Raw genomic sequence first — 25,148 nt, 5'->3', positions numbered from 1 at the left:
TGATATCAAACATGGGTAGACAAAGAAATCCCCAAAGGAAAGAAAAGGAGGACTCACCAGAAAAGCAGCTAAGTGATACAGAGGCATACAACATGACAGAAAAAGAATTCAGAATAAGGGTCCTAGAGTGCATACACCGGATGGAGGAAAAAATCGACAACTTATCCAAGAAGCAAGAAGAAACAGATGAAAAAATCGACAACTTAACTAAGACCCAAGAAGAAATGAAGTGCGATATAGCTGCAATAAAGAACACCATTGAAAGTATCAACAGTAGACTAGGAGAAGCGGAGGACCGAATTAGTGAATTAGAAGACAGGGAAGCAAAACACACCCAAACTGTACTTCAGTTGGAGAAAAAAATTAAAAGACAGGAGGAGAGCCTAAGGGAGCTTTGGGACAACATGAAACGAAACAACATACGAATAATAGGGGTGCCAGAACAACAGAAAGAGGAACAAGGATTAGAAAACCTATTGGAAGAAATAATATCAGAAAACTTCCCTGAGGTGGGGAAGAAAAAAGTCACACAAGCCCAGAGAGTCCCAAGCAAGGTGAACCCGAAAAGACCCACACCAAGACACATCATAATTACCATGGCAAATGTTCAGGACAAAGAGAGAATCTTACAGGCTGCAAGAGAGAGACAGAAAGTTACATACAAGGTATCTCCCATTACATTATCAAATGATTTCTCAACAGAAACACATCAGGCCAGAAAAGAATGGACGGAAATTTACAAAGTGATGCAAAGCAAAGGACTGAATCCAAGAATACTCTATCCAGCAAGGCTATCATTCAAACTTGAAGGGGAAATAAGAAGCTTCACAGACAAAAAAAGGCTAAGGGAGTTTATCACCACCAAGCCAGCAATGCAAGAAATGCTAAAGGGACTGGTGTAAAAAGAAGAAATAAAAATCCCAGAAAGAAAACAGCCACACACACACAAAAAAGAAATGGCTACAAACAAGTACCTTTCAATAATAACTTTAAATGTAAACGGGCTAAATGCTCCAACCAAAAGATATCGAGTGGCTGAATGGATAAAAAATCATAACCCATACATTTGCTGTCTACAAGAGACCCACCTAATTAGAAAGGACTCACACAGACTGAAAGTGAAGGAATGGAAAAATATCTTTCAGGCTAATGGAAAAGAAAAGAAAGCCGGGGTAGCAATACTTATATCGGACAAAATAGACCTCAAAGTGAAGGTCATAACAAGAGATACGGTAGGCCACTTCATAATACTAAAAGGATCAATACAACAAGAAGATATAACCCTGATAAACATATATGCACCCAATGCAGGAGCACCCAAATACATAAAAAATCTTCTGGAAGATATCAAAGGAGAGATCGACAACAATACAATCATAGTAGGGGACTTTAATTCACCACTGTCATCACTGGATAAGTCCTCTAGACAAATCAGCAAAGATACAGCAATCCTAAATGACTCACTAGATCAGATGGACTTAATAGATATCTTCAGAACACTTAACCCCAGTGCCACGGAATATACATTCTACTCAAGTGCTCATGACACATATTCAAAAATAGACCATATATTGGGTCACAAGCAAAGTATCCCCAAATTCAAGAAGATTGAAATCATAAAAAGTGTCTTCGCACACCACGATGGCATAATATTAGAAATAAACTGCAATAAAAACAACCCAAAATACTCAAACACATGGAAGCTGAATAGCATGCTATTAAATATTGATTGGGTTACCAATGAAATCAAAGAAGAAATTCAAAACATCCTGGAAACTAATGACAATGAAAACACAACAATCCAAAACCTATGGGACACAATGAAAGCAGTCCTGAGAGGGAAGTTTATAGCTCTACAGGCCTATCTCAAAAAACAAGAAAAAATGGTAGTAAATCAGCTAACTCTACAACTCAAAGAATTAGAAAGAGAGCAACAAGAAAACCCCAGAGTGAGCAGAAGGAAGGAGATAATAAAGATTAGAGCAGAAATAAATAACATAGAGACCAAAAAAATAATACAGAAAATCAATGAAACCAAGAGCTGGTTCTTCGAAAGGATAAACAAGATTGACAAACCTCTAGCGAGACTCACCAAGAAGCAAAGAGAGAGGACCCAAATAAACAAAATCAGAAACGATAGAGGCGAAATAACAACAGACCCCACAGAAATACAAATGATTGTTAAAAAATACTATGGACAGCTCTACTCCAGCAAACTTGACAACCTGGAGGAAATGGACAAATTCCTAGAAAAATACAACATTCCAAAACTCAATCAGGAAGAATCTAAAAATCTCAACAGGCCAATAACTATGGAAGAAATTGAAGCAGTCATCAAAAAGCTTCCAGCAAACAAAAGCCCAGGACCAGACGGCTTCACAGGGGAGTTTTACCAAACATTCAAGGAAGAACTAAAACCTATCCTCCTCAGACTACTACAAAAAATTCAAGAGGAAGGAACACTTCCAAGCTCATTCTATGAAGCCAGCATCACCCTAATACCAAAACCAGGTAAAGACAACACAATGAAAGAGAATTACAGGCCAATATCCCTCATGAACATAGATGCCAAAATCCTCAACAAAATCTTAGCAAATCGGATCCAGCAGTACATCAGAAAGATCATACACCATGACCAAGTAGGATTTATCCCAGGGATGCAAGGATGGTACAATATCCGCAAATCAATAAACGTGATACATCACATAAACAAATTGAAAGAAAAAAACCACATGGTCATATCAATTGATGCAGAAAAAGCATTTGACAAAATTCAACACCCATTTTTGATAAAAGCTCTCAGCAAGGTGGGAGTAGAAGGATCATACCTCAACATAATAAAAGCCATATATGACAGGCCCACAGCCAACATCATACTCAATGGACAAAAACTTACACCATTTCCCCTAAGAACAGGAACAAGACAGGGATGCCCCCTCTCACCACTCCTGTTCAACATAGTACTGGAAGTGTTAGCCATTGCAATTCGGCAAGAAGAAGAAATAAAAGGCATCCAAATTGGAAAAGAGGAAGTAAAACTGTCCTTATTTGCAGACGACATGATATTATACATACAAAACCCTAGAGACTCCATCAAAAAGCTACTAGACTTAATATATGAATTTGGCAATGTGGCAGGATACAAAATTAACCCCAAGAAATCTGAGGCATTTCTATACACCAATAGTGAACTTTCAGAAAGAGAGATTATAAAAACAATCCCGTTTACCATCGCACCAAAAAAACTAAGCTACCTAGGAATAATCTTAACTAAAGAGGTAAAAGACCTCTACTCAGAAAACTACAGGACATTGAAAAAAGATATAGAGGAAGACATAAACAGATGGAAGAACATACCGTGTTCATGGATTGGTAGAATCAACATCATTAAAATGTCCATACTACCCAAAGCAATCTATAAATTCAATGCACTTCCCATTAAAATACCAACGGCATACTTCAGAGATATAGAACGAACTCTCCAAAAATTCATCTGGAATAAAAAAAGACCCCGAATAGCTGCAGCAATCCTGAAAAAGAACAAAGTAGGTGGGATCTCAATACCAGATATCAAGTTGTATTACAAAGCCACTGTTCTCAAAACTGCCTGGTACTGGCACAAGAATAGGCATATAGATCAATGGAATAGAATAGAGAGCCCAGAAATCGGCCCGAACCAATATGCTCAATTAATATTTGACAAAGGAGGCAAGAACATACAATGGAGCCAAGATAGTCTCTTCAATAAATGGTGTTGGGAAAATTGGACAGATATATGCAAGAAAATGAAACTAGACCACCAACTTACACCATACACAAAAATAAACTCAAAATGGATAAAGGACTTAAATGTACGACAGGAAACCATAAAAATTCTAGAAGAATCCAAAGGCAACAAAATCTCAGACATATGCCGAAGCAATTTCTTCACTGATACAGCTCCTAGGGCACTTGAAACTAAAGAGAAAATGAACAAATGGGACTACATCAAAATAAAAAGCTTCTGCACAGCAAAAGAAACCATCAACAAAACAACGAGAAAACCCACTGTGTGGGAAAACATATTTGCCAATGTCATATCTGATAAGGGCCTAATCTCCAAAATCTATAGGGAACTCATACAACTTAACAAAAGGAAGATAAACAATCCAATCAAAAAATGGGCAAAGGACCTAAATAGACACCTTTCAAAAGAGGACATTCAGAAAGCCAGGAGACATATGAAAACATGCTCAAAGTCACTAATGATCTGAGAGATGCAAATCAAAACAACAATGAGGTACCATCTCACACCTGTCAGACTGGCTATCATCAACAAATCAGCAAACGGCAAGTGCTGGAGAGGATGTGGAGAAAAAGGAACACTTGTGCACTGCTGGTGGGAATGCAGACTGGTGCAGCCACTATGGAAGACTGTATGGAGTTTCCTTAAAAAACTGAAAATGGAACTCCCATTTGACCCTGTGATCCCACTTCTAGGAATATATCCCAAGAAACCAGAAACACCAATCAGAAAAGATATATGCACCCCTATGTTCATAGCAGCACAATTCACCATAGCTAAGATCTGGAAACAGCCTAAGTGCCCATCAGTAGATGAATGGATTAGAAAACTGTGGTACATCTACACGATGGAATACTATGCTGCTCTAAAAAGGAAGGAACTCTTACCATTTGCAACGTCATGGATGGAACTGGAGAGCATTATGCTAAGTGAAATAAGCCAGTCAATGAAGGAAACATACCACATGATCTCACTCATTCATGGATAATAGAGACCATCATAAACTTTTGAACAATAATAGATACAGAGGCAGAGCTGCCTCAAACAGATTGTCAAACTGTAGCGGGAAGGCCGGGGAGGGTTGGGGGGCAGGAGGTAGGGGGGTAAGAGATCAACTAAAGGACTTGTATGCATGCGTATAAGCATAACCAATGGACATAAGACACTGGGGGATAGGGGAGGCTGGGCGACTGTCTAGGGCGGGGGGATAAAATGGACACATATGTAATACCCTTTGTAATACTTCAAGCAATTAAAAAAATAAAATAAATTTAACTCAGTGGTTTCAATCAATATGTGGTAGCAATTGTTTTTAAAAGGCTGACCTAAAAAAGTGGTCTCTTTTTTGTATAAAACTCAAGTTTTGCCGTAACCAGTTTGGCTCAGTGGATAGAGCGTCGGCTGCAGACTGAAAGGTCCGAAGTTTGATTCCAGTCAAGGGCATGTAACTTGGTTGCGGGCACATCTCCAGTAGAGAGTGTGCAGGAGGCAGCTGATCGATGTAACTCTATCATCGATGTTTATAACTCCTATCTCTCTCCCTTCCTCTCTGTGAAAAGTCAATAAAATATATTTTTAAAAAAACCCTCAAGTTTTATACAAGTTTTTAAGTTTAGATTCTACTATAATTTTGGAAGGCTAATATAATACTTTATCTCTTCCCTTTCATGTTATTTTTTTTTTTCAGCTAGTCACTAAAATCTCATTTATATTTTTTCAGGTAGAAGTGTTAGTAGATAGGGAATTTCCAACATATGAATAGCTTTTGGAATCCATAAATCCCAAAGATTAGTCAGAGACAGTAGAACCAAGCTTCAAAAAGTAGTCTTTAGACATTTCTTATATTATTGTCCTGAACTGCTATTTAATTTTAAGAGCACCTGTCTCTCTAAAACAACAATAACAGTAAAGGAACCTTATATTTTGTCTATGTTTCCATTACAATTTTGTTTCTCCTGAAGGCTCAATAATAATGGTGTAATAAAAAGCAGTTGACCAGCTGGCTCCACCCTGATTGGCCAGTTTGCTGGCTGCAGTGGAAGTCATAGTGACCGGTCATTCTGGTCATTACAGAGAACTGTGTGAAGTGTTCAGATCCTATAGAGTTATTTTAGTCCATTGAATGTAGATCCACTAAAGACTGGTATGGATATTTTGTACTATACTATGAAAAATTTGATAGTTCATAATGCTGAATTTACTTTAAAAATGAGGGAAAGATTACAAATATACACCATATAGTAGATTTGAGTAATGTTATTTTTTTAATTAAAAACTTTTCTAGATTTATTGAGATATAATTGATATACAAAATTGTGTATATTTAAGGTGTACACTGTGATGATTTGATACACGTATATATTGTGAAATGATTGCCACAATAGGGTTAGTTATTATATTCATCACCTTACACAATGACAATATTTTGATGTGTGTGTGTGAGAATATTTATGGTCTACTCTCTTAGAAACTTTCAAATATATAATACAGTATTGTTAACTGTAGTCACTGTGCTGTACATGAGATTTCCAGAACTTATTAATCTGAACTGGAAATTTGTACCATTTGACCGACATTGGCCCATTTCCCCCACTCTCTAGCCCCTGACAGCCACCATTCTACTCTGTTTCCACGACTTTTGTGTTTTTAGATGCCACATACAAATGATGTCACATAGTATTTGGCTTTCTCTGTCTTCTGACTTAGTTCCCACGGCGTGGGAGCCCAACCGGCCCTTCCCAGTGGATATGGCGGGATTTGCAGTGGCCCTGGCCTTGCTGTTGGCTAAGCCCAATGCCCAGTCTGATGCAACCGCTCCCCGAGGCCACCTGGAGAGCAGTCTCCTGAGCCACCTGGTGAACCCCAAGGACCTGGAGCCACGGACTGCCAAATGCACCCGGTTTCTGGTGTGGCACACCCGGACCGAGAAGCCCAAGATGAAGCAGGAGGAGGAGCTACAGCGGCAGGGCCGAGGCTCAGACCCCGCCATAGAGGTGTGATGGATGCCCCACCCGACTGCTGTTTCGCCAGGCACAGACCTGTGGGGCTGGACCCCTGGCTTCCAGGGAGTGGTTCTCCATGTCCTGACCCCTCAGAACCAGGGGCCGCCCCTCTGCCATTTCAGCCCAGCTGCTTCCTCTGCCCCCAGCCTGCCATGTGGCACTGCCCACAAGCTGGGGACAAGCAACACTTGTATTGAGCCTGGTCAGCCCTGTCTGGGGTGGAGCAGAAGGACAGACAGACTCAGGAGGGGGTGCAGCTGAGTAACTGGGTAACTTATTGGGGCTGGGCATGCACTGGGGGGAGGGGAGGGCTGGAGGAGCTGGGCTGGACCCTCCCCACCTGAGCATGCTGACCCCTCCTACCTCCAGAATTTAAAAATCTCAACCTGAAAAAAAAAATGCCCCTTAGGTTCATTAATGTTACAAAATGGTAGGAGTTTCTCCTTTTTTTTTTCATGACTGAAATGTGTGTGTGTGTGTGTGTGTGTGTGTGTACACATTTTCTGTATCCATTCATTGGTCAATGGACACTTAGATTGTTTTCATGTCTTGTCTGAGTAATTTTTAGATGATACCTCCTCATGGACACAAGGTACAGTCAATATAAGTAAAACTCCATGTAGTTGTCAATTGCTCACATGAAAAAAAAATTGGAAATTAAGGACTCAGAATGGTTGGTTCTTTTGTTTGTTTGTTAATTCTCACCCAAGTTTATTTTTGTCATTGATTTTTAGAGAGAGTGGAAGGGAAGGGTAGAGAGAGAGAGAAACTTTGATGTGAGAGAGACACACTGATTGGTTGCTTCCTGCACACACCCCGACTGAGGCAAGGGATCAAGCCTACACCCAAGGTATGTGCTTTTGACTAGAATAGAGCCCATGACCCTTTAGTCCCCAGGCCGATACTCTAACCACTGAGCAATCATCTAGAGCCAGTTGTTTTCTTTAAACAAATACTTTATTTGCAAGCTAGAGGACACAGGATATCACATTTAAATTGTGAATTTAGAGTCAATAATTAAATGTACTAAAAATTTTTCCTCTGGTGTTAGGCAGTTGCTCTGCTATTTTGCCATCCTTACCCCATCCTGCTGGATGCCTACAATAATAATCACTCAGACCTTCTTCGTCTGGGCCAGCCTGACAGGTTGAGCCGGGCTGAGGCAGGGAGGTGGGAATTGAGAAAAAAAGAAAGACAGGAAAGCGAGATCGGGAGGACTAAAGCTCTCGAGGAACTGAAGCAACTTTATTAGCCACACAATCCTATTTATACACAACACACTGAATAGGAAGTCTGTCAAGAGGAATGTATTCTTTGTTCCTCTTAATCTCTAAGGGAGGGACAGAACAGAAGGACAAGTTCTCAGTACAGCATGTCTCAGCAAATAGTTACAGACTTCTTGGTAAGCTATGAAAGGCTGTTCTCATTCCACTGATAATCGCCATCCAAACAAGGCTGGGAAAACTGTGTGGGTAAGGGTCCCAGCCTTGCTAGTCTCTTTAGGTGCAAGGACCTTGCCAGCTTACTTCTGGCCCCCAACACTTCTTGTATCAAATTTGTTAATTATATGGTAATTAGGCCAACTTCTCTAAGTGTTTATTGAGAAATGAAGACTATCACTGCTGCCTTTGATGTAGGTATTGTGTCATCATAAGGAACTCTTCAACTACCATCCTATCTAATAAAAGAGAAAGATGGTAATTGGCATACAACCGCTACCCTTCCCATTTGCTAATCAGGGCGATATGCAAATTAACTGTCAGCCAAATGGCGGCCGGCAGCCAGGCAGCTTGAAACTAACATGAGGCTTGCTTGCTTCAGTGACGGAGGAATCCAACGTTCCCCACCTGCCGCTGCAGGCCTCTGAGCTGCAACACTAAGCAACTATGTACCAAATATAGAAGCTAAACAAAACCCCAGAAACCTGCTTTATTCCGCCAGGATTCAGCCAGAAAGATTGCAACATTGTAAGCAAAGGCCAGAAACCTACTTTCACCAGCAGAGGCCTAAGAGCTGGAGCCAAGCCTCAAAGCTAAAGCTGGGGCAGAATACAAAAAAAGAAAAGAAAAAAAGGAGTGCTTGGGAGTATCAGTCACTTGCCAGCCTGAAAACAGCCCTCAAGCCCCTCACCCAGACTGGCCAGGCACCCCAGTGGGGACCCCCACCCTAAAGGGTGTGTGACCAGCTGCAAACAGCCATCATCCCCTCACCCAGGCGGGCCAGGCACCCCAGTGGGAACCCCCACCCTAAAGGGTGTGTGACTAGCTGCAAACAGCCATCATCCCCTCACCCAGGCGGGCCAGGCACCCCAGTGGGAACCCCCACCCTGAAGGGTGTGTGACCAGCTGCAAACAGCCATCATCCCCTCACCCAGGCTGGCCAGCAACCCCAGTGGGTACCCCCACCCTGATCCAGGACACCCTTCAGGGCAAACCAGCCAGCCCCCACCCATGCACTAGGCCTCAATTCTATATAGTAAAAGGGTAATATGCCTCCCGGCACCGGGATCAGCATGACCGGGGGCAGAGCCCAAAACCCCTGATTGCTCTGTGGCTCCGTGTGTGACAGGGGGTGGGGCCACAACCTCCTGATCAGCCCTGCTCTGTGCCTGATACAGGGGATCTCCCCAACCCAATGATCGGCCCTGCTCTGTGTGTGACAGGGTGCGGCGCCCCAACTACTAACCTCCCCCCCACGGGCCCTGCTCTGTGTGTGATGGGGTAGAGCCATAACCTCCCCATCCACCCTGCCCTGAGTGTGACAGTGGCGGTGCCCCAACCCCCTAATCAGCCCTGCTCTGTGTGTGACAGGAGGTGTTGCCCCAACTCCACTATTGGCCCTACTCTGTGAGTGACAGGGGGGAGCTCCCCAACCCCCTGATGGGTCCTGCTCTGTGCGTGACAGGGGGGAGCTCCCAAACCCCCTGATCTACCCTGCTCTGTGTGTGACAGGGTACAGAGCCCCAAAACCCCTGATGGGCCATGCTCTGTGCGTGACAGGAGGCAGCGCCCCAACCCCCTGATTGGCCCTGCTCTTTGCGGGAGTGGGTGGCACAGCAACATCCCTATCCACCCTGCTGTGAGTGTGACAGGGGGCGGTGCCCCAACCCCCCAATCGGCCCTACCCTGAGCATGACTGAGGGTGGCATCACAATTTCCCAATCCACCCTGCTCTGTGCATGACAGGGGGCGGCGCCCCAACTCCCCACTCGGCCCTGCTCTGAGCCCGACCAGGGGCTGCACCTAGGGATTGGCCTGCCCTCTGCCACCTGGGAGCAGGCCTAAACCAGCAGGTCATTATCTTCCAAGGGGTCCCAGACTGGAGAGGGTACAGGCCGGGCTGAGGGACCCCCCCTCCCCTCCGAGTGCACAAATTTTTCTGCACCGGGCCTCTAGTATATATATATATATATATATATATATATATATATATATATATATATATATATATATATATATAATGATTCCTTAAAGCTAATAAAAATGCAATTATTTTCATTGTATTAAACGATCCCGCCCTTTATTTCTCTAAGAACCAATTTTAGGGTTGAAAGAAGTGAGGTTGATCTCTGCTCCTCTAATGGCACAGAATGAATATGATTCCATCGTTTACATTTAGATCAGAATTACACTTATCAGGGGCAATTTTAGTCTTTATTTTATGACACTCAATAATTGGTATATATTGAATCCATTATAATATTCACGATGTGTTCTTACTTTCCTCCTTACTCAAGCACTTCAGGAAGAATTTGAAAATGACAAAGTAGGTGGACAGTTTTTAAATTGTATTGGCATAAGTTTCTGATTAAGTTATTTTATCTTCAGGCCAATGCCTGAAAATGTGTTTTTTAAATATTATCAAGGGACATATTTCTGATATCATATCTCTTCTAATGTTCAATAAGGAGCACTTCACACAGTTCTAACTGAGCAGAAAATTTATGTTACAAAGAAAAGGACTGTACATCTCTGCCTGGGAGCAATTTCATATCTTGACATTTTCTATGAAGTTTAGTCTATTGATTTAAGATATAAATGAAAGATTATTGTACAATATTCAAATTCAGTTCAGTAGTTATGTAGTGGTGTAAATTAGGTCTAAATATTAGATTTATAAAATTAATCAAGCTTTTTCTGATGTTGACGTAAGCTTCTTTTTTACACTGATAATTTAAAGCAAAGAGGTATTTCATGTTTAGCTTCATTACCAAGTGATGAACAGGGAAATTTAATTGATCACCAAGACATATAAAGGCATTCCTACATCATTTAATCTTTAAAGCCTGGCAGGGAGAGGCTCAGAGGTTGAGCATTGACCTATGAACCAAGATGTCATGATTTGATTTAAGGTCAGAGCACATGCCTGGGTTATGGGCTCCATGCCCAGTGGGAGACATGTAGGAGGTGGCCAAAGATTCTCTCTTATCAGTCATGTCTCTCTCCCTCTGTCTCCTTTTCTCTTATCCTCTGAAATAAATAAAAATATATTTTAAAAACCCTGGGTGAAATAAGCATGGTTATTACACATTTGAGATAAAATATTCTGTGAAGTATTTTGCCTGTAATCATAGGATAAGAACATGGCTGTGCTGCACTATGAACGTATTTCTGCCAACTCCAAAGGTTGTGCTTTTAATATTCATTTTAAGTATGTTTTGGTTGATTTCATAGAGGGGAAGGGAGAGGTAGACAAAGAAAAATCAATGATGAGAGAGAATAATTGATTAAGCTACAATCCAGGCATGTGCACCAAACAGGAATCAAACCGTGACTTCCTGTTTTATGGGTCGATGCTTAACTAATGAGACATGATGGCCTGATGCACTTAATACTCCTTAGACTGTCAGAGATGAAAAAAAAAAAAAAAGTCCTTTGTCTTTATTAAACTACATGTTCCTAGAGCGAAATTCTTCTAAGGGTCTGTTACTCCATTTGTGACAATATAATATAATTGATTATTTCAGTATTTGTTTGGATTTCTTTATGTTGTGATCCTCAAAAACAAAACCAGAAGTTAAGGACTGTGAACAGGCTTTGAAAACTTCATGAGGCTATGCTAACACAATTAGATATTAGGCTCTTCTGACTTTCCTCTCCTAAAAAGTACAAATTTGAGGTCAGGTCATATTTCCTACTTTCTCTGGGGTTAAAAAATTCAAATGGATCAAGCACTGTTTTTGTTTGTTTCTGTAGGACAACTAATACCAATGCACGTAATTAGAGCAGCAGAGAACCCCATATAATGTCTCCATGAAAGTTTATTTTGCTGGATGTAGCCATCACCAAAGCCAATAGGAAGCTTTACTGATGACTTATTTTGAAAATACATTGTTTCATCTTAGTCAACTGGTAAGATTGAGTCAACTGCAATTGAAAGCTATCACACAGGATAAGCACCATGACAACTTTTTTGCCTTGGCTTCTTGGTGACTTTGTAGCACTCTCCTTTCTATTCTCCCCCTCCTCCTCTTCCACAAATATATGCTGTGCATCATTCTGGGATGCTTGTGGTATTAGGCACTTGTGTAAAGTAACCCTTTAATTCTCACCAAAATTTGAGTTGAATGATACGGTTTCCATTTCATAGATGAGGAGACATGTTCTGGGAAATGCAAGGTCACAAAACCAAAATGTGGAAAAGCAAATTTTATGGACCTGAACAATGAATGTGTAAGGATGAATGCTGCTGCACGTATCCCCAGGCTTGAATGGAGACCCACAGCAACTACATAATCCTGAGCCAGAGGATATAATATTGGCCTCTTTAATGTCTGAATAAATATGTCTGGGTATTTCCCAGATTTTGCAGCCATTAGTGACTCACTTCTCTTGGAAATTAGAGTGAGTTCTTTAGAAAAAGGCAGCTGTCTAAAAACAAGGTCTTGATAAAACCAATCAAAAAATTGGCTCTGGAGGAGAGAGCATTAAAACTGGATTACAGTGGCTTGAGTGAAGACCTAACAGTAGGAAAGACCCTATACAAAGCCATAGAGGTGTGAAAGCACATGTGGACTGGCGTCTGTAATGTAGGAGCATGTTTGTATGGCAGTATGTGTGTGGGAGGTGTGCCTATGTAAATAGATATGTTATTGATTAGCCTGGAGATTTAGCAAGCTTGTGAATTGGACCAGATTTGCATTGTTGAAAAATATACTGAAGTAGAAGAAAGACTAGTTTGGAAACCAATGCAGAATTAAGATACAATGGTGATGTAAACTTAATTATTCTGAATAGTCTAGGTCAGAGAGACATTCTAGACCTTGACTTACAAAAATACATAAAAAAGACCTGGTTCCTCAGGTTCACAATACTCACAGACAGACTTCATTTAAAATAGAAAATTTAAATTAAGCATGTATCAGTCCTGTCCTATCAAGATGAAATTCTATATACATATAGTGCCATTTACATGTGGCTTTCTTTATGAAGGCAAGCAGAAGTGCACTCTAGATCTGCACTACAAATCTTTCTAGCTATAAATTGTCACATCACAGACAGGTTTAGCTGTTATTTTTAAAATGTAAAGAAGTTGCTTGATTTTTCATGTGACATTTATGAGTGACTTTTAAGTTGATATTCATGGCATGCAAAGATTACTTGCACTTGAATAGAAATGGGAGGATATTTGGTGGTGCTGGGCAGTTTTATTCACCTATCAGTTTTGCACAGGAGATTTTCAGCACTTGAAGCTCCTTGGTGTTCTACAGCTCTGTTATATGATACGGAAATATGCTTTCAGCCCAGCTGGCAAGGCTCAGTGCTTGAGTGTCAATCCATGAACCAGGAGGTCATCTTTCAATTTCTGGGCAGGGCACATGCCTGGGGTTGCAGGCTCAATCCCCAGTAGGGGGCATGCAGGAGGCAGCTGATCAATGATTCTCATCATTGATGATTCTCTCTCTCCCTCTCCCTTTCTCTCTGAAACCAATAAAAGTATTTTTTAAAAAGATATACACTTTCACAGGGAATTTTTATGAATATAATAAGAAAATTTCAATATATTCTATAGGGAGCAATGATAAAACAAAACACCCAAAAGTTATCCTACAATTTTTGTTTAGTATGTTCCAATCAGGTTTTGGGCCTTGATGCAATCCTAACAAAGGTGATCACAATTTTATTATTAAATGAGACTTAAATTAACTTGGCTACAGATTTCAACTTTTGATTAACAAAATAATTGTCATAATAAATTCCTTAATAATTTTAATATTAGTGGAGCTATAGAATTCTCTTATTCTTTATTCTATAACTCAATCCTAACATTAATGCTAACAATAATCACAAAATATAGGTATTTCTGGTGGCTCACAAACAGAATGATGATAATAGCCTCATTTGCAAGAATTAATGATTTTAGTGAAAATGTTTTCATAATTTATAGACTCTAGTGACCTCAGGGAAGATTCTGCTTCTAGTTCAAAGGTTATAAACTCAAATACCCATGTGGGCCAAGGAGGTCATTTAACTGTGTAAAATAGATCAAAGACTTACTAAGATGGGATGAGGATGGTGATAAAGTAGCAAGGGCAGCCCCCACAGAAAAGCATTCAATTAAAAAGATTGAAAAATGTTATGGATATACAAAACACATTTCCAGGCCAACCCACTTTTGTGGAAATCCCATTGAATTAATTAGCCATTTCAGTTGGGAAGAAAGTTAGTCTGTCTTTATCATGTTCAGGCTACCCTACCTCACATTTAACACCCATATTTTTGGAGTCATGGGGAATCTCTGCATGACAAGTCATCACATGGAGAGACATCACAAGAAACAGGCGCTATAACAGTGGTTCTCAACCTTCCTAATGCTGCAACCCTTTAATACAGTTCCTCATGTTGTGGTGACCCCCAATCATAAAATTATTTTCGCTGCTACTTCATAACTGTAATTTTGCTACTGTTATGAATCGTAATGTAAATATCTGATATGCAGGATGTATTTTCATTGTTACAAATTGAACATAATTAAAGCATAGTGATTAATCACACAAAAAATATGTAATAATACATGTGCTTTCCAATGGTCTTAGGTGACCCCTTTGAAAGGGTTGTTCGACACCCAAAGGGGTCGCGACCCACAGGTTGAGAACCACTGGCCTATATGATGATTTGCCTCAGGGATTTTTGACCCTAAGAATATTGAAATTAATAGGCAGATTTGAAAAGTGTTCAAACAGGTCTAACTAAATAGTTATTTTTTAAAAAATATTTCACTTGATTCTATTCCATAGATGAGTATGTATTATCTTCTGTTCAGGTAAAGTGTGGCATCATTGATTTAATATATGTTTGAATATATTTTTCTTCTAGATTAGGGTGACAGTAAATTTTACTGTAAAAATTCAGATAGGAAATATTTTAGGCTTGCAGGCTATATGATCTCTGTGACAATTCCTAAATTCTCATGTTGTAGTGCAAAGGTAGCCATAGATAATTCACAAACAATATATAAAGTTACTTTGACTATGGGTTACAAGTTGTGCTTAACAAAATAATTGTCATAGTGCATTATAACTTGAATATTATTAGAGCGATACAGTTCTTTCATTATGCACAATTATTTTGAGATTCATCCCATGCAGTAGCTGGCATAATTTTTTATAAATATACTAGAGGCCTGGTGCAAGAAATTCATGCACAGGTACAGTCCCTAGGCCTGGCCTGCGATCAGGGCCATCTCCCTCGGATGCCCGCAGCCAGCCCCATACCCCGCCGCCACCCACCACCAGTAACCCATTCGCCACTGGGTGATTGGAGCCTTCCGGCCAAGGGGAAGAACTGAGAGGTCAGCCATTCTTTCTGCTCGCCTGCCCCACAACTGCCATGGTTGCCCTCTGTGTGTGGGGTGACTGGTGGGGTGGGGGCCTAGGCCTGGTGCCACCGGCATCCCCCGCCACCCAACCCCGGTTCCCCTTTCACCATTGGGAATTTGGAGCTTGGCGGCTGGGGAAAGGAACTGAGAGGTGGTCAGTGCGCCTCATAGTGACTGGTGGAGCAGTCATTCTGGTTCTTCCACCGTTAGGGTCAATATGCATAATACCCTTTTATTATAAAGGATAGAGGCCCAGTGCACAGCTGGGCTGGCCAACCTGCCCTGATGGGGGCCCCGATTGGGGTAGGAGGTCTCCACCAGGGGGTGGGGCTGGTTGGGGCGAGGGGCTGAGGGTGGTTTGCAGGCTGACCACACCCCTGACCATGGTGGGATCCCCTCTGGGGGCGGGACCAGCTAGGGCAAGTGGCGGCAGTTGTTCTGGTCTCTCGTTGTTCTGGTTGTTCTAACATTTCCATCACTGGATTTAATTATATAGAATTTTTACAGAGCGAAAGATCAAAGTTGAGAGAGAATCATTAATCAGCTACAGCCTGGTTGCACCCCGACTGAGGATTGAGCCTGCACCCCAGGCATATGCCCTGACCTGCAATCAAACCATGACCTCCTGCTTCTTAGGTCAATGCTGAAACACTGAGCCCCATCGGCTGGGCAACAAGATCCTTTGTAAGTAATTCTTTTATTTATGGTAATTTTTAATGAATAATTGAAATAAAAATATAATACTCCTAATGCAATAAAAACCAAGAGGACTATATGTAAGTATTGACTTCATAGTTGGTAAAATACATAACACATTGATGAACCCAAGCAGAAGCTCATACAGAAAGTTTTATTACCAATAGGTGTTAAATTTACAGATATTGTGGAATCAAATTGTCCATACACAGTGAGGCACTCATGGTGAATTCTGACTGGGGTTAAAATGAGAGAGACACACTAGCCAAGTGAGTAGTAAATATAAAATTGTCTAATCCTCTTTGTCCCCTGAATCCTCCTCTTTGGGTTTGGAGAGGAGTTTCATTACTCGGTGTATAGGAGTCTTCACAGACTCATAGTTCCATCCCTTCCTCATAAACATCTTCTCAATCACACCTGGCATCCTGTAGCCTTTGCTTACAATGAAATCTTTGAAAGCAATTGGTCCATAAAGTTCATCAATAATGTCTGGTTCAAGATGCCTTCCATTGGTCAAATGTTCCTTGTCAGGGACGGCTTTAGGGTCGGGAAAGGGCTGGTCATTGACCAGCTTTTTCCAGGATTTGGGGTCCAGGTACCATGCTCCATACCTTATCTTCTCCCGTTTGGGTTTGTAAGGGTCTTGTTGTTTGCGGAGTTTCCTTTCCCAGTTACCTTCCTGCAGGGAGAATTTTCTCTGCTGTATGTCATCTAGCTGTTTGCAGGGCCTTATATTCAAAGGAAGCTGGCTTATTTTCTTTATTTTGACTGCATTATGGGTGAGTGGGACCTCTAACTCAACTTGAAACTGTTTCATGAGGTCCTCTTCATCAATGCCTATGTCTCCAAAATTATCATCGATCCATCTGCAGAATTCACGAATTCTTCTTCTTGATTTTTGGAGCCCAGGATCTTTGGGGATATCCGTTGTGCATGCTGCATTTGTCTCTTCCTCAGGAAACAAACGGAATAAATATGACTGGAGACTCTCCTTGGCCGTTTCCACGTAGGCTTGGTCTTCAGGTTCCAGGTTGTCCTCCACCGGAAGTCCCAGGTTGAGCTTCCTGAAAGATTGCAGGTGGACTTCCTCGGGAGGTTCAAGGTACACTGCCTGGGGAGGCTCCAGGTTCAGTGGTAGGGGATGCACCAGGTTCAATGCCTCGGGAGGTTCTAAGTTCACTGCCTGAGGAGGCTCCAGGTTCACTGCCTGGGGAGGCTCCAGGTTGACCTCCTCAGGATGTTCTTCACACACATGTGTGGGGGTCTTCTTTCTTTCCTTGGTGTCCTCACAATACGCCCACGTGTCCTCCAGCTCCCTGTCAGTATCTAGCACTTCCAGGACCTTGAGCAGGAGGTCTGGAGGGAGAGATTCCTCCAGATTCGGGCAGTTCGCCAAGGGATGCTTTCTCAGGCTGGCTTCAATCTTCTCTACAAAGGCCTTCCTTGCTCGCTGGGCTGGCGAGAGCTTGGAACTCAGGTCCGCTCCCGTGGGCGGCTGCCTGTGAATCTTTTTGGGCTGAGGGCGGGGAATTCTATGAGCAACCATGTGCAGAAAGCCCTCCCAAGGGTCACGAGTGATCACATCTTCAGCAGATGGACAGCCCGTTCTGAAGTCGTCCAGTCCCTCCCTCACAAATACCCACCGCCGGCTGTCCATGGAGGTGGGGCACTTGCCAAGCTTGTTGTTCTGCCTGGAGAGATAGCGGGAAGGCAACCTGTCCCTGTCCTTGAACCAGGGCTTACATTTCATGCCCAGGGGCACGGGCTCCAGCGGTCCTGGCCCTAGCAGCCACTTCTTGCTGGGCTCCGGCTTCTTGTCCAGCTTCGGCCCTGACTGCCACGGCTTGATCAGCCCTGACTCTATGAGCGCCTTCTTCCTCAGGTCCGACTTTAACAGCCACCCCTTGTGGGGCTCAGGTAAGGGCCACTTCTGGCACGCCATGGCGCCCTTGGCCCAGGGCGCCCAGTGGCTTCAGGGGTTTGTTGTCCCAGCGGCCCCGTTGCTAGGAGACCATTGCCTGGTGCTGACTCATGCTTATTCTTTCCCGAGGTGGGTCAGCACGTGCCCCTGCACAGCCTGCATTGTCCGGGGATGGCCGGCAAGGTTGCATTCTTGCTTGTGGTACAGAACTGTTCCCGTGTATGGGCACTCCTCCACAGGTCAGCTCCCCATTCATCTTTTGATGGACTTTTGGACTGATTCCAGTTTGAAGCTGTTTGGAAATCAAGGGGTCACGAATATTTCACGTGTTCACATCTTCATACAAGTACTTTCATTTCTCCTGGATAAATTATAGGTAACAATTGAAAGGCGGGAGCTTCTGAGAACCATGTTTTTTCTATGTACTCACAGCCGTCAGGTTTTGATATCTGCCCAAATATGGGTGAAGTGAGTGAGGCATTGGGTATACAACTTAAGATGGCACCCCAAATCCCCCTCAGAAATCAAGATCAATTATCTTTTAAGGCAACATTTCAACATAATCAGGAAAACAGTGCCATAGTAAAGCCTGAGGACAAAGGATAGGTCAGTGCCCTACTACGGATCCTGTCTTTACCTAAAACCCATGTGTTGTTCACCATCCATTTTCTTTTTACAAATAATATTTGCCCTTTTTAGATACTGTTGTGTTTCTTGGAAAGAGCTTGATTCTTTGGGATCCTTTTTAAGATTTGATTTAAATAACCAGAGCAGTTCCCTGTGATAGTCCATGGCTAAATACTGTTAAACCATGTGGTATGGTTAATTAACTGTTCCTCACTACTGAAGCAAGACCCTTCCATGTAAATTATTCAATGCCTGTGCATCTAGAGATCTTCTAGTCTGGCTGACAGTAAAGGTCACTATTGCAGGCCCTGTGTGAGTATCAGTTATCAAGAATCCTTTCCAGTGGTTTCTTTCCTGGCTTCTAATATTCACACACGAGCTGATCAGTAATCCCCTGAATCATTCTTGTGGGGTGCAAGATTCTAGAGTTCCGTCTCTTTCTCTCATTTTGCTCTCTGGTTGTCTGCCTTGAGATCTCTACCCACCTTGTTCTCTGTGGTGTCTTAGCTCCATCTCCTTTACATAGCGTGACCTCTCTGAGCTGTGGCCTAGAAACAGAAGGAATGTGGAGCCATCATAGGAGTCACCTCATTTATTTCCTATCTGTGAGGCATCTGTCCCTGCTTCCTGATGTCCAGTGTCTTTCATAATTTTATCTTATTTTCTTTCATTATTTTTTCACGTGCTCCAGGGCATAAATCTGATACCTGTTACTCTACTTTGGCCAGAAGAGAAAATATGATCAACTTTTTTTGTTTCGTCTCCATCAATTTGTGAGTCTGCCTTTGCAAAGGTCTACCACGGCTTCCGAACTATCATGGGGAGAAAGCCCGCCCGAGGGCCATGAGTGTTCACATCTTCAGGAGATGGACAGCCCTTTGTGAAGTCGGGCTGTCCATCTCCTGGTACCGTCAATTCTTGCTATTCTCCATGATTAGAAATTGTAGATCACACCGACATTATTGAAACAAATGCCTCTTTTAAAATCCATACCAACCTATTTTACTTTTTTCCCTAATTCTCAGGATAACCATCTACTTCAACTTCCAAAAAATAAATAATAAACTCCTTAGCATATAACATTAGGTGTTTTACAATTTCAATGCAGCATGGATTTTTCTTGGTCATAGCCAATGATACACTAATACACAAATTGCAGATTAGATGTAATTCTTCAACCATGGCAGCAACTTGAATCTTGTCCTCAAATACATTTTTTATTCATTTAGTTATTCAGCACACATTGGTTCAGTTCTCCTTTTGTATGAGGCAGTGTGTCCAATACTCAAACTCTTGCAATTAAAGATACAAACACTATATTTTCCCTATAATCAATTTCCCATCAATTTTTGCCATCTGATTATTTTAAAGATTTTCTTCAGACATCACCTTTGAAGTACATTCTTTCTGAGTAAGTGTTAAGTGAAGCAGGCTGAAATTGCAAATCAATGAAATAGCATTAAATATATTAATACAGCTAAGATGACTTAAGATGGTTGGTATAAATTAAAATATGAAGCTAAGGAATAGAAAATCAGTGACCACGATTCAGTGGGAACTCAATCTATTCTAGAAATCGTTGCTTGTAAATTAGTATTATTATTAATATCATTATTAATATTAATATTATTGTTTCCTGCAGTATGAAGCACAGGGAGAATATCTCCATTTAAGGATACGAACGAAGTGACATTTTCATAGGAAAAATGACAAGTAGCCTGAAGGTAATGCCCAGTGTATTCAAAGCCCTTTAAAAGTTCACTATTAATCCCAGCAACAACACAGCGCAGGTAACTAAGTATTACGCAGCCAGCTCTGGGCAGTGAACTTCCACTGGACAGAGAGGCCCTATAACCTCAGAGGCCAACCCCAGAACGCTGCTACCCAGAGGCTGACCCACAAACTGACTCTTTGCTAAACACAAAATAAGGCAGTCTGGGAAACAAATGCGGCTTGCTTTAAAATAAGGACTGTGGTTTACAACACAGAGGAACAGTGTATCGCAGGGAAACTCAACACTCTCCTGAATACCTGGCAGGTCTAAGGCGAGCCACACTGAAGAATAGAAGAACCGAAGGACCTTCACTACTGCCATTTTTTTTTTCTTTTTTCACCTTTTAACTAAGAAACCAATTTTTTTTCTTTTTTTTTCTTTTTCTTTTCTTCTTTTTTCCATCACCTGATTTTACCCTTTTAATTACTACCTTCTTATTTTTAACCAGTATTATTACTGCTACCATTTTACCATTTTTTTTTAAAGTGCCATTTTATTTTCTCTTTATTTTATTTTGGGATTAGTGTTCTCCATTCTATTTTCATCGTTATATTATTGGTTGTTTCTAGTTTTCATTCATCTCCAGGGAGCTGTTGCTGGAATTTGTTGGGATTAATGGCTGTTCTATAGGAGTATTCTCCTCATATAAAAAAGTCTCTTCCCCTCTTCCACTTCATTCTCTCTTTTCACTCTTTTTTTTCTTTCTTCTTTTCTTTTCTTTTCTTTTCTCGCTTTTATTTTCCCCCCTTCATTTTCCCAATTTCATTTTTGCACTCCTTTTTTTGGTCCCTACTTTTCTTTTCTTTTTTCTCTTTTATCTTTTTCTCTTCCTTCTTCCTTATCCCCTAATTCTCTTAATTCATGTGGTCACCTTTATTTGGGGTTATGAATGTCGTGAATATATTTGTGTATAGTGCCTGGTACGTGGTGCCTTGTTGTGTTGTATTTTGTGCCTTTAAAACAACGCAGCAGATCCAAGCAACAGCAACCTCCTGAGCACCACACCCTCTGCTGAGGAACAGCAGCTGTACGTGAAACCTCGCCCCACCAGCCAGAAGAGCCACCACAGCTGTGAACAGCACCCACCAGAGGAGCTGCTGCCAACTGAAGAGCAGCTGCTACCGCAACCGCCCGAAGAGCAACCACAGACCAAGGAGTCACTGCCACCAAGGGAGCAACCACTGAACGACTCAACGTCTAGATATGTCAGTGAGATCAAACATGGGCAGACAAAGAAACCCCCAAAGGAGAGAGAAGGAGGACTCTCCAGAAAAGCAGCTAAGTAATACAGAGGCATGCAACATGACAGAAAAAGAATTCAGAATAAGGGTCCTAGAGTGCATAAACCGGATGGAGGAAAAAATCGACAACTTCTGCAAGAAGCTAGAAGAAACAGATGAAAAAATCAACAACTTAAGTAAGACCCAAGAAGAAATGAAGAGTGATATAGCTGCAATGAAAAACTCCATTGAAAGTATCAACAGTAGACTAGGAGAAGCGGAGGACCGAATTAGTGAATTAGAAGACAAGGAAGCAAAACACACCCAAAATGTACTGCAATTGGAGAAAAAAATTAAAAGACAGGAGGAGAGTCTAAGCGAGCTTTGGGACAACATGAAACGAAACAACATACGAATAATAGGGGTACCAGAACAACAGAAGGATGAACAAGGATTAGAAAACCTATTAGAAGAAATAGTATCAGAAAACTTCCCTGAGGTGGGGAAGAAAAAAGTCACACAAGCCCAGAGAGTCCCAAACAAGGTGAACCCGAAAAGACCCACACCAAGACACATCATAATTACCATGGCAAACGTTCAGGACAAAGAGAGAATCTTACAGGCTGCAAGAGAGAGACGGAAAGTTACATACAAGGGATCTCCCATTAGATTGTCAAATGATTTCTCAACAGAAACACATCAGGCCAGAAAAGAATGGACAGAAATGTACAAAGTGATGCAAAGCAAAGGACTGAATCCAAGAATACTCTATCCAGCAAGGCTATCATTCAAACTTGAAGGGGAAATAAGAAGCTTCACAGACAAAAAAAAGGCTAAGGGAGTTTATCACCACCAAGCCAGCAATGCAAGGAATGCTAAAGGGACTGGTATAAAAATAAGAAATAAAAAGCTCAGAAAGAAAACAGCCACACAAAAACAGAAATGGCTACAAACAAGTACCTTTCAATAATAACTTTAAACGTAAACGGACTAAATGCTCCAAACAAAAGACATCGAGTGGCTGAATGGATAAAAAAACATGACCCATACATCTGCTGTCTACAAGAAACCCACCTCATGAGAAGGGACTCACACAGACTGAAAGTGAAAGGATGGAAAAATATCTTTCAGGCAAATGGAAAGGAAAAGAAAGCTGGGGTAGCAATACTTATATCGGACAAAATAGACTTCAAAGTGAAGGCCATAACAAGAGATAAGGAAGGCCACTTCATAATACTAAAGGGATCAATACAACAAGAAGATATAACTCTGGTAAACATATATGCACCCAATGCAGGAGCACCCAAATTCATAAAAAAAAACTCCTGGAAGATATCAAAGGAGAGATCGACAACAATACAATCATAGTAGGGGACTTTAATACACCACTGACAACACTGGATAAGCCCTCTAGACAAACAATCAGCAAAGATACAGCAATCCTAAATGACTCACTAGATCAGATGGACTTAATAGACATCTTCAGAACACTTCACCCCAAAGACAGGGAATATACATTCTACTCAAATGCTCATAAGCCATATTCAAAAATAGACCATATATTGGGTCACAAGCAAAGTATCCCCAAATTCAAGAAGATTGAAATTATAAAAAGCATCTTCGCAGACCACGATGGCATAATATTAGAAATAAACTACAATAAAAACAACCCAAAATACTCAAACACCTGGAAGCTGAATAGCATGCTATTAAATATTGATTGGGTTACCAATGAAATCAAAGAAGAAATTCAAAACATCCTGGAAACTAATGACAATGAAAACACAACAATCCAAAACCTATGGGACACAATGAAATCAGTCCTGAGAGGGAAGTTTATAGCTCTACAGGCCTATCTCAAAAAACAAGAAAAAATGGTAGTAAATCAGCTAACTCTACAACTCAAAGTATTAGAAAGCGAGCAACAAGAAAACCCCAGAGTGAGCAGAAGGAAGGAGATAATAAAGATTAGAGCAGAAATAAATGACATAGAGACCAAAAAAAACAATACAGAAAATCAATGAAACCAAGAGCTGGTTCTTTGAAAGGATAAACAAGATTGACAAACCTCTAGCCAGACTCACCAAGAAGCAAAGAGAGAGGACCCAAATAAACAAAATCAGAAACGATAGAGGCGAAATAACAACAGACCCCACAGAAATACAAATGATTGTTAAAAAATACTATGGACAGCTCTACTCCAACAAAGCAGACAACCTGGAGGAAATGGACAAATTCCTAGAAAAATACAACATTCCAAAACTCAATCAGGAAGAATCTAAAAATCTCAACAGGCCAATAACTATGGAAGAAATTGAAGCAGTCATCAAAAAGCTTCCAGCAAACAAAAGCCCAGGACCAGACGGCTTCACAGGGGAGTTTTACCAAACATTCAAGGAAGAACTAAAACCTATCCTCCTCAGACTACTACAAAAAATTCAAGAGGAAGGAACACTTCCAAGCTCATTCTATGAAGCCAGCATCACCCTAATACCAAAACCAGGTAAAGACAACACAATGAAGGAGAATTACAGGCCAATATCCCTCATGAACATAGATGCCAAAATCCTCAACAAAATCTTAGCAAATCGGATCCAGCAGTACATCAGAAAGATCATACACCATGACCAAGTAGGATTTATCCCAGGGATGCAAGGATGGTACAATATCCGCAAATCAATAAACGTGATACATCACATAAACAAATTGAAAGAAAAAAAACCCACATGGTCATATCAATTGATGCAGAAAAAGCATTTGACAAAATTCAACACCCATTTTTGATAAAAACTCTCACCAAGGTGGGAGTAGATGGATCATACCTCAACATAATAAAAGCCATATATGACAGGCCCACAGCCAACATCATACTCAATGGACAAAAACTAACACCATTTCCCCTAAGAACAGGAACAACACAGGGATGCCCCCTCTCACCACTCCTGTTCAACATAGTACTGGAAGTGTTAACCATTGCAATTCGGCAAGAAGAAGAAATAAAAGGCATCCAAATTGGAAAAGAGGAAGTAAAACTGTCCTTATTTGCAGACGACATGATATTATACATACAAAACCCTAGAGACTCCATCCAAAAGCTACTAGACTTAATACATGAATTTGGCAATGTAGCAGGATACAAAATTAACCCCAAGAAATCTGAGGCATTTCTATACACCAATAGTGAACTTTCAGAAAGAGAGATTATAAAAACAATCCCGTTTACCATCGCACCAAAAAAATTAAGCTACCTAGGAATAAACTTAACTAAAGAGGTAAAAGACCTCTACTCAGAAAACTACAGGCCGTT

At 41.2% G+C, this 25,148-nt stretch overlaps 1 protein-coding gene and 1 pseudogene across 2 annotated transcripts in view; one reads left to right on the top strand and one right to left on the bottom strand.

Moving 5' to 3' along the window:
• Window positions 1-25,148, top strand: part of LOC308511583 (tryptophan--tRNA ligase, cytoplasmic-like) — a 104,340-nt pseudogene that overhangs the window by 33,601 nt on the left and 45,591 nt on the right. The gene's annotated exons all lie outside the window — the stretch shown is intronic.
• Window positions 16,592-18,241, bottom strand: LOC308510943 (protein FAM47E-like; the record flags this gene model as incomplete). The annotated part of the gene is made up of 1 exon (XM_081080996.1): window positions 16,592-18,241. One exon carries the CDS (start codon window positions 18,239-18,241, stop codon window positions 16,592-16,594), a length of 1,650 nt encoding a protein of 549 aa, XP_080937122.1.

Source organism: Myotis nattereri (genome assembly GCF_964212035.1).
Source record: "Myotis nattereri genome assembly, chromosome: X".
NCBI lineage: Eukaryota > Metazoa > Chordata > Mammalia > Chiroptera > Vespertilionidae > Myotis > Myotis nattereri.
Note: the sequence above shows the minus strand (reverse complement) of the source record. Positions and strands in the feature narration are given on the sequence as shown.